Consider the following 10,989-nt stretch of genomic DNA (forward strand, 5'->3'; position numbering starts at 1 on the left):
TCTGCCAGAGAGGCACGGAGACAATAGATATAAAAGATGGCTTATTTGCTCATTTTAAATGGATAGTTCACCCAAAAATGTCACCCCCTATAGACTTTTCTTCCTCAGTTTCTTCAGTTTATTTTTCTAAAAATATTGATGTTCTTCAAAATATACTCTGCAGAAGAAAGAAATGCATACAGGTTTACAACGACAGGAGTAAATGATGACAGAATCAATAATCTTTCATTTGCTTCTGATGATGAGAAATATTGGGTGGAGGACTAATGTGTGTGTGTGTGTGTGTGTGTGTGTCTTATCTCCTGTTTATGGGTGTAAATGGCAAAGACTCAGTTATCTATAAATAACATAATAGTTGTGGAAGACAGCTCAGCCCTTCAGGGTTTATCATCCTCTTTTTCTCAACAGTGAAGTTAATTTTAGCATTAAATTCAGCTTTTATTTATGTGTGTAGGTAATTTATACAATCAGAAAAAAGATACAAAACTGTTACTGGGGCAGTAAAATGTATAATATATGTACCTTTAAGATACTAATACACAGACCAATACCATTTAGGGAAAAAAGATACAAAGATGCAACTTTTAGATTTTGTTGTACATTAGGGGTATAGTTATAAGGGTCATAAAAACAAAAAGTTTTGTACATTTGTTATAATTTGCATTTACTTGTTTATTATAATATGATCTACCATGTCTCTGTCCTTAATGAAAATAATTAGTGAATATAACCTAAAATATCTCTAATGGTGACAAAGATGCTTTAATCAATGAATTTTTTTATCAGACTTCTGAAAGGGAGGAGGGATAGAGGATGTTGGCCTAGAGTCCCTTTCCTCAAATAATAGCAACCCTCTGCCGTTCAATCTTTCCAGACATTTAAATTAAAGGTCACATGCAAATGACTATCTGTAAAGGCATGGCATGCATAGTATTGTGGAAAACAGGAAAATTCAGCTAGGAGAATGAAACAATGTGTAAGGTGTTTGCAAATGTGACGTTTCTTCTTACAACCCGAATTCCGGAAAAGTTGGGACGTTTTTTAAATTTTAATAAAATGAAAACTAAAGGAATTTCAAATCACATGAGCCAATATTTTATTCACAATAGAACATAGATAACGTAGCAAATGTTTAAACTGAGAAATTTTACACTTTTATCCACTTAATTAGCTCATTTAAAATTTAATGCCTGCTACAGGTCTCAAAAAAGTTGGCACGGGGGCAACAAATGGCTAAAAAAGCAAGCAGTTTTGAAAAGATTCAGCTGGGAGAACATCTAGTGATTAATTAAGTTAATTGATATCAGGTCTGTAACATGATTAGCTATAAAAGCTTTGTCTTAGAGAAGCAGAGTCTCTCAGAAGTAAAGATGGGCAGAGGCTCTCCAATCTGTGAAAGACTGCGTAAAAATTTTTTGGAAAACTTTAAAAACAATGTTCCTCAACGTCAAATTGCAAAGGCTTTGCAAATCTCATCATCTACAGTGCATAACATCATCAAAAGATTCAGAGAAACTGGAGAAATCTCTGTGCGTAAGGGACAAGGCCGGAGACCTTTATTGGATGCCCGTGGTCTTCGGGCTCTCAGACGACACTGCATCACTCATCGGCATGATTGTGTCAATGACATTACTAAATGGGCCCAGGAATACTTTCAGAAACCACTGTCGGTAAACACAATCCGCCGTGCCATCAGCAGATGCCAACTAAAGCTCTATCATGCAAAAAGGAAGCCATATGTTAACATGGTCCAGAAGCGCCGTCGTGTCCTGTGGGCCAAGGCTCATTTAAAATGGACTATTTCAAAGTGGAATAGTGTTTTATGGTCAGACGAGTCCAAATTTGACATTCTTGTTGGAAATCACGGACGCCGTGTCCTCCGGGCTAAAGAGGAGGGAGACCTTCCAGCATGTTATTAGCGTTCAGTTCAAAAGCCAGCATCTCTGATGGAATGGGGGTGCATAAGTGCATACGGTATGGGCAGCTTGCATGTTTTGGAAGGCTCTGTGAATGCTGAAAGGTATATAAAGGTTTTAGAGCAACATATGCTTCCCTCCAAACAACGTCTATTTCAGGGAAGGCCTTGTTTATTTCAGCAGGACAATGCAAAACCACATACTGCAGCTATAACAACAGCATGGCTTCGTCGTAGAAGAGTCCGGGTGCTAACCTGGCCTGCCTGCAGTCCAGATCTTTCACCTATAGAGAACATTTGGCGCATCATTAAACGAAAAATACGTCAAAGACGACCACGAACTCTTCAGCAGCTGGAAATCTATATAAGGCAAGAATGGGACCAAATTCCAACAGCAAAACTCCGGCAACTCATAGCCTCAATGCCCAGATGTCTTCAAACTGTTTTGAAAAGAAAAGGAGATGCTACACCATGGTAAACATGCCCCGTCCCAACTATTTTGAGACCTGTAGCAGAAATCAAAATTGAAATGAGCTCATTTTGTGCATAAAATTGTAAACTTTCTCAGTTTAAACATTTGCTATGTTATCTATGTTCTATTGTGAATAAAATATTGGCTCATGTGATTTGAAAGTCTTTTAGTTTTCATTTTATTAAAATTTAAAAAACGTCCCAACTTTTCCGGAATTCGGGTTGTAATTGCTCTTCATGTTTAATTTATTTACATTTGTGGGATTAAGAGTTTTCTAGCATTTATGGGTAGGTTAATTGAAAAAAAAAAAAAAAAAAAATATATATATATATATATATATATATATATATATATTCAATAAAATCTGGTTTTATTGCCGTTTTAGTGGTCTGCTGTAGTTTTGAATCATATAATTCTCTGTAATGCTATTAACCATAAATGAATTATTAATAAAGACCACACAAAACACATAACTGAACAAAGTGTCAGTGTGTTGGTCTAGGCTCAGAGCAAATGGCATGTCCCTTGGTCCTTCTTTGATTCCAGACCGGCCATCTGCATGTTTAGACCACAGAGACTCCTCTGAGAAATATAGGCACTGTGGTCTCGCACTAGATTGTGCACATTTTGCCACAGTTGTTTGACCATTTTGTCGTTAATTGAGATTACAGTCGGAGTCGTGTTCATCTGGAAAATATCAAGGAAGCGACAAGAACAAATCTCAGTATTGTCAGCACAAACTTACATGATAGTTTGGCTTGACATTGAGAAGGTTCCTGCTTCCTAATCCAAGTTAATATTACTTTCTTAATTATTTTCAGCAGGTTTAATGGCTATATGCTAATCAAGAAAGAGTATGTGTTTCTCATTCAGACGCACATCCACACACATGTAAAGTATCAACATGACAAATCCATTGTCTATAGTGCATGGCTCCACTCAACACACACACACACACACACACACACACACACACACACACACACACACACACACAGGCTGGATTCAGAGGAGGGTCTGTAAACCCCTCCTTTCAGGCCAGCTCCCATAGGAACATTTTGCCAGTCCTTCACCCTCATAATTATAATAAATTTGACATTTCTCAGATAATATTGATTTCTTTATTTTAACATTTCACAGTCAGTGATGGTCCAAAGCATTGAGAAACAGGATGTCTTTGACCTGGGGCTCATGAATCCCTTTCGTGTATGTGATCATTTTTATAAGGCCTTTCTACCAAACATAAATCAATATTTTATATTTCTAGCCTCAGAGAGGTGCTGACGGGGGGGTTACTGGATCATATCGTTGGACAGAGACCTGTCACCTGGAGACAAACACCTAAACTGCAGGAACGTTTAATGACTAAGATTGAGAAAATGTTAATGCATTCATAACTAAACATTTGAACCATTATTGCATTTGAACCATCTATCCACGCACAGATGCGATTATTCTTACAATCCTTTTGAAGGCTATCGCATCTCAAAATTACATTTAGAGCTAGAGAATTATATCTGCCATGTTAATTGCATTCTATAGCATGAAACCATTTGATGCTAGAGATACATTTTTACTCAAAAATCTGATTAAACTGTTTTTCAGCCATCTCCAAATACATCTATAAATTAAGCAGTAGACAAAACTATTGATTCTTTTTTTCTTTCTTTTTTTGTCCCATAATTAAATCATATTTTTTTTTCAGAGGGAAGAAATCTAATCTTGAAACAAATACTGTTCAAGGAATGGCAATCCTTCATTTAACAAACTGAAATCTGGGACATATGGGCTGCCTTAGAATTAAATAAAAAATTCTGCAAAACACATTCAGTGGTTAAATTGAATGCCAGGACAAAACAGAGCAATCTTTAATGACTCAAGTGATTTCATCTGTATTTTTATCACCCAAATAATAAGAGAGAGCACAGAAAGAGGGCAGAGACTTATTCACTTAATGATCTTTACCAAAAAAGACAAACCGTTATACTCATTAAATTGATCCATTTTAGGCCTATATCTTCATTTTTCTTTGCTGTACTTCATCTTAAAATCCATATTTGCGTCATTTGTGTAAATATTGATTCTTCAAATCTGGATTTTTGCATATCCTTCTATTTTTTCTGCATTGAATGTTCTGGTGTTGTAGAACAAATCGTAACGACTTGAAGTAGCTACCTGTGTGTCTCCACTCTCACTTGAAATGTTTCACAGGCTGTTGCATCCTGATTGTGTTTTGTTATTTCATCTGTTCAATAAAAAGATATGACCTTTTGAAAAGTTCAGGCTACACTGAGAGACGGAACTGCTGTAAAACGATAACACAGTTACTGTCATTTCACAGAGATGAGGCTTGCTTGCTCTGCAAATCGTCGTGGTAATTTGGGGAGAATGGCGATTGTATTAAACATCAGCATAGGAGAATTAACTAAGGAAAAGGTTTCCAGCAGATTTAACGGATGACTTCGAAATAATTTCAACAAGATCGATCGGAAATGTACTTTTATAACAGCATTTTTTCGCAATACATTCCTCCTTTTAGTCCTCTATAAATCGTAAATCTATTTTGAAGAAAGGCGCCTACCAATGTTGCCATCGAAAAGATGCTTTTTTTCAGGAGTTAATGACATGGTTTAGGCTATGAAATACTAATTTACTAGAATGAAAAAACTTTCAAAAGCTTTCGTAAGCAAGTTCGAAAAATGAACAGAACACAAGTAAATCATATTGACAAAAAAACAAAAAAAAAACAAGAGAAAATATATAATAGTTTTGTTTATTCAGCAATACACTATGAGAGAAGCTTAACATAGAATGCAGTGCAAAAACCATAATATCATAGAAAACAATGATCTGAAATATATAAGGATAATGTTAAGAATTTTACACCAGTTGCTCGTAAACCTCGGACATTATTTCAATATGAAATTAATACAAAGTGCTGGAGAATGTTAATAGCTCAAATCGAATTACATGCATACTTTCTGAACTGTAAAAAAAGCGAGTCATAACAATAAAATTCACTAATGATACCATAAACACAAAAACGTGCTCTAAATGCTTTTATCCATTTTGAAATCTAAAAATGTTGCAGATAGAGTTTTAAAAATCCTTCTGTTCACTCGTTCACAATCTCTAGCTATAGCCTACTTAATGCAGAATGATTTAATTGGCTAGTGGTTAAATTAACTTGTCAAAATGATTTTGATCCCTTAAATCATTAGGCTATATCTTGCATGACACATGAGAAGTTGTATATAAATGTTTTGCAGGTAACAAACAATATGACGCGTAACAATACAAATACATTTCCACCACACCGAGTTTTTCTCAGTATTTGACTGAATACAGTTTAAACAGGCACAAGATAGTCCTTTTCTCTCCACAGTATTTTCATTCTCAATGTTTTGAATATTCTACTGATATTATTTCCTCCGCGGTTGTCTCGAACATGGCTGTTCGCTTTTGTCCCCTGCAGGCAGCCGTGCTTCAAGCTTAAAAAATCAAATAAAAATATCATCCGGCAATATCAGTTCAAGTCCGCCACATGAAGAAATCGTCAGCCGTGCTTCAAGCTTAAAAAATAAAATAAAAATATCATCCGGCAATATCAGTTCAAGTCCGCCACATGAAGAAATCGTGACGGTTGTAAGAGTCTGCTCGGTTGTTTTCAGAACGGTAAGCTATCGTGAAAGAGTTTGTCAATGATCGCAGGCGTGGGAACCAAATCCTCCAGCTTCAAGTAAAAGATGCGCTGCAGTCCCTGCGTGCACAGCGCGCGCACCTCCGGCAGCTTCTCCAACAGTTTAGACAACTCTCCACTGCAGGACACCTGATCCTTCAGACAGTTTATGAGCTTGTTTTGAAGGTCCTCTGTTTTCTTGAGCTCTCTTAGTCCGTGTCTCTCTATGGAGATGGGGAACAGTCGTTAGAGGTGAAGCACGCTGTATATTATGTGCATCACTTGGAAAAGGTCAGACATGTCTTACCTGTAACTATGGTGAGAGCAGCTATGCAGGAGAAGGCAGAGACGTCTAAACTCATGTTCTGAAGGTTGGAAGAAAACTCGACGATAGAGTCGATCCACTCCCCAAAGCCTCGCACGCACTGCAGTTTGTGTAAAACCACTCCATTGCAAAAAATAAGTTTGTCCTCTGTCACGTTAGATCTGAAAGAAATTGTTAAAGTGATTATTTGCCTTTCGAAATGTAGATCCGTTAAAAAAAAAAACAGCCAGTCTGTTCAGAGGACTGCTTACCTGTAAGCCAGACGCAGCACAAAAAGTTCAAGGAAGGCTGACTCGAAAAGCAGTTCTTGGTCGCATTTGGGCAGGTCAGTAAATCCGGGGATTTTTTCGGCCCATCCGCGAATGATGCTCATTGAAGCAGTGAGAAGATCGTAGAACTGCTGAATGTGCAGAGATTCGTCTCCTCCACGATGATACTCTGGACTCGCCTGAAACTAGAATTCAACACAACTTTTATAATTTTTATGTAAAGTAAACTTATCACTTCTGAACTTCACTGTGAATGTTGACGAGTTGTTAAAAAAATACTTCATTCATTAAAGCTTAACGTTTTACACTATGTTTGATGCTTACTTTAGAGTAGTCCAGTCTGGCCATAGAAGGGTTGGAGTCTATGTGCGCTCTCACCAGGGCGTTCAGGAGGCTGACGTGTGTCATAGAGACTGGAATGTCCTGAGGGCTTTTAGGTTTGGAGGGGAGGCGACCTCTTCGTCCTTTTAAACTGGCTGTTCTCACAACTGTAAAAATATATTTTGGTTATATAAATTGCACTACAACATTAGACCACATCTCTGTGATAACACGTGCATCAGATGTGAATAAACCCGAAAAAGTGCTTGGCATTACCTTCCTTTACCATCCCTACGACCAGGCACTTTTGAAATCGGCAATACTGGCATCGATTTCGCCGTCTTTTATCCACGGGACAGTTTTTGTTTGCCAGGCAAACATATTTGGCGTTTTTCTGCACCGTGCGCTAGAAAGAAACAGCACATAGCGGATTAATTGCGTGTAAATCTACTCCACTCGCGTGGACAACTTGAACTGCAATCACAGTCTGAAGTTACAATGGAATAGGACACTCAAATCCTGCACTCCAGCCCAAAGCTGTGTAATACATTCAAGGGCCGAACAGAGCAGGCATTCGGTAAATACAGATCCGTGGGCAGCCATAATTTGGGGTCCCCCGGCGCTCTCTCCGCGACCCCTCTTGTCAGATTAGCGAGATTATTCTATCACGATGGTGACATAAAGAGCTGTCTTAATGTCACCACTGGGAGTTCCGGTACGCTCGGTTAGGCGCGATAGGACTCTCAGCACAAACCAATTTAATTCTAGACGAAAGTAATGGTGGCAGAGATGAACGGAGGTGTCCCGTGCATATTGGTTCAAATCAATACAACTGAGATAAGCCTAATTAAGCATAGCCTATTTTAGATCAGTTCTAAACCTTGCTTTTTCTTGTTCAAATCTCTAGTTGGGCTGGTAACCAAAAGGTCAAAGTTTCGGACCTACCATCAACTATGATAATTTACCCCAGTGGGATTACGCCTCTAATATGTCTACTTTGGACAAAAGATTTAGTGATTTAAAAGTGTACCTTGAAGAATCCTTTGCACCCCTCGCAAGTGCGCACCCCATAGTGCTGGCAAGCTGCGTTGTCCCCGCACACAGCACACAAACCCTCACTGGATGGAGATCCTCTAGCCGGGGGTGAGCACACCGGGCTTTCCAGTAAAGGGTGTCCGATGTTAAGCGAATGGGATAAACCCACAGCGTGCTGTCTCCTTGGGGGTCCCGGTAAAGCAAAATTGTCCAGCGCACGATGCGCACCCGGGGTGTCCGGGCCCATGGACACGTGCAGAGATCCATCAAAGCGCATCTGACAGCTTGACATCGGCGTGTCCACGGGAGACTGCTTGAACGAGAGCAACCTAGACATTGCGTTTTTACGCTGCTGGTCTATCATGTGTGAAGTAGCCAGGTAGTTCTGATGAAAACTGTGAAGGGGTCCGCTGTCTTCCCACGTGTGGTGTGGAGGCGCCGGGAAATTGGGTGATTGGGAGATGTTTGGGGAGGATGGTTTATAGTATATGGGTCCAGTATGGGGTTGGCTCTCCTCAGCCTGGTGGGGCTGATGATGATGCTGCTGCTGATGGTAGCTGTGTGCGGGTATCTCCTCCACCTTGATGGACAGCTGATCCCCAGAGTGGGACATTTGGTACAGACAGGGGGGCTTTACGTCGTAGCTGGAACTGTAAGTGTCCACAAAGGTGCTGAAACTGGGGAGCGAGGAAGTGACAGCTATTTCTGCATTAGTCAGGTCCATGCTAAACTTGACAAACTCCGGTGTTAGGAAGTCGCAGTTGTACTCTCCAGTGGTGCTGTAGCTGTAACTCTGAGATGCAGGGCTGGCTCCTGGAGGTGATGTCCCATACTGAGCCTGGACGCAGGGCATGGCTGCAGTGTTAGAGAACTGAACTGTAATGGCTTTCTCTGACAGGGTGCTTAATATTTGTTTTATATTTTTACACTTTTGGAAATAAGTGTCTATTTATATGCAACATAAAATATGCTTTATTCTTTATTAATACAATTTTTTTTATAAATAATCCCCCCTTTATTTCCACAGTTAACGTTCTGTGTTTCCATCGGAAAGAATGTATGCTAACTTTCTGACATACATTTCCCTGGCCTGCTTCAGTTTACCTCCGCACACCTGCTACTTTTATCTCTCGTGGAACAATCTCTGAAGTCAGTAACAGGGGCAGATGTCAGAGCGTGTCTCTCCGTTCGTTTGATTTTCTGTGAAAGAAACGTTTTTATCATTAGTGAAAAGATCTTCATATACAAGCATGTCAGTGCGAGTTACTTGATATATTTTTGTAACATCAAGGCACTTAGATGACTTCAACTTTACTTTAAAAATGTAGCCTATGTTAAGGTGTTGACAAGAATAAAATTTGTATTTTTAAAAAACTAAAAATAAAGGCAAAAGTTAAGAAACGGTCGTGTATTTGTAGTAGAAGTATTGCTTTACAATCTTCCCACAAATGCAGTTATCAAAAGCAGTTTTAATTATTAAATAGAATGTCCTTTATACAGTTACTGTTACATACCTCAAATCGCTTATAAAAGAGTTTCAAATTATGTATCCATGTAGCTGTTCCTGTTGATAGAAATTCCGTCTGCATGTAGAGCCAATGTCTTTGCGCACCTTACTCCTTCGGCTGCACGGGAAGACTGGAGCCCGAGTGCAATGTGCCTTTGTTTATGGGAACTCTGAATGCCACAACCCACGTGCTAAAAGGGCGTGACGTCAGAACCCTTGACGCGAGCTGTTCGCTGGACAGAGAGACTGTTCTTCAGCGCCCTCATTGCGCCCTGCGCGCAATTCAATCGTCGGCGCGTTTGCTTATGAGGGACTGTACACTGGGTCAAATGAGTTGAATTTCCTACACATAGCCTAATCTGTCGCGCAAAACCATTTCCAAATATAGAAACCACCTACATACAGGAGATAAGATCTCACTGATTTGAAGCAATGAACTGAATTTCTGTCACTATTTTGGGGACTCGCCAGTCAGCATAGGCATAACAAATCAAACACATTATGGTCTGTTTTATTCATTCATAAATAAATGCAGCGATAAATGCTGATTATATTTTTTTTCCAGATGCTCAAGTGGTTGCGTTTGCAGTGCAAGGTTGTGGGTTCGATTCCCAGGGAACACATGTTGGGTAAAAACTGTTAGCCTGGATGCACTGTCGCTTTGGATAAAAGCGTCTGCTTAATGCAAAAATTTAATTTAAATTTAAAGAAAGGAATACCGCAAATTAGGAATTAAATAAAAACAAACAAAAAGGTGAAAAAATAATTATTATTAAAGGGTTAAAAATTAAATAAAAAATATATTAAAGAAAAAAATATAGCAATAGGCTACACTAAAATTTCGCTTTATAACATTGATGCAGGGCTGTTCAGTATAGTGACGCCATATCTCTTTCTACCTGCATTATGCATGCTTAGGGAAAATTTCAATAGATTAGGATGTGTTTCATCTGATTCCACTGCTCTCTGAGCGGTGAAGGGCTTCCATTGTGAGAAGGGAATCCCGCTGTAACAGAGGCAACTTTGTTTGGAATGAAGCGAGCTGCGTCATCGTTACGTCAGCAGCTCTCAGCTCCATGACACTTGATGCGGTCCCGCTGAACTTATTAGGCTGGAAGTCTCACCTGTGCAACTGACACGATAAAGTACCTTGCAAAGGATCACTATTTTCTTTTAAACATTCTAAAGTGCATGCAGTATGCATAGCCTAGTGCCTCAGTCAAGCTACTCTTTGACATTTCATAATAAAATAAATTAGCTGTAAACAACTAAGTAATAAATTGCTCTCGGATAAAAATCCTCGTCTAAACTAATGTTAGCTATACATGTGTTCCAAATCCATTTGTTCAATTATACTGTTTCACTGAGAGTTAAACAGTGTCGTATGTGTGTTTGTACTCCGTCCCTCATAAAGAATGGTCTTACAAAACCTGGACACGCCTTCCTAACAATGATTGGATAAGAGC

The 10,989-nt window shown here is 39.1% G+C and overlaps 1 protein-coding gene across 1 annotated transcript; it reads right to left on the reverse strand.

The window, feature by feature from the left end:
• Nucleotides 1–5,950: 5,950 nt before the first annotated feature.
• On the reverse strand, nucleotides 5,951–9,986 carry LOC132152057 (nuclear receptor subfamily 4 group A member 2-like). The gene is made up of 8 exons (XM_059560708.1): nucleotides 9,531–9,986; nucleotides 9,121–9,216; nucleotides 8,012–8,871; nucleotides 7,258–7,387; nucleotides 6,985–7,148; nucleotides 6,643–6,845; nucleotides 6,374–6,552; nucleotides 5,951–6,290 (listed from the first exon to the last, which is right to left on the reverse strand). Exons 3-8 carry the CDS (start codon nucleotides 8,867–8,869, stop codon nucleotides 6,055–6,057), a joined length of 1,770 nt encoding a protein of 589 aa, XP_059416691.1. The 5' UTR covers nucleotides 8,870–8,871; nucleotides 9,121–9,216; nucleotides 9,531–9,986; the 3' UTR covers nucleotides 5,951–6,054.
• Between the last annotated feature and the right edge of the window lie 1,003 nt (nucleotides 9,987–10,989).

This window comes from Carassius carassius, chromosome 10, assembly GCF_963082965.1.
Source record: "Carassius carassius chromosome 10, fCarCar2.1, whole genome shotgun sequence".
Taxonomy (NCBI): domain Eukaryota; kingdom Metazoa; phylum Chordata; class Actinopteri; order Cypriniformes; family Cyprinidae; genus Carassius; species Carassius carassius.

Excerpts from the sequence above, each read along its gene's own strand:
- LOC132152057 (XM_059560708.1), bottom strand. The coding sequence starts at position 8,869 with ATGCCCTGCGTCCAGGCTCAGTATGGGACATCACCTCCAGGAGCCAGC. Across the intron at positions 6,846-6,984 it reads CCAGACTGGACTACTCTAAA|TTTCAGGCGAGTCCAGAGTA; the intron begins GTAAGCATCAAA and ends GTTGAATTCTAG. Across the intron at positions 6,291-6,373 it reads TGCTCTCACCATAGTTACAG|AGAGACACGGACTAAGAGAG; the intron begins GTAAGACATGTC and ends CCATCTCCATAG.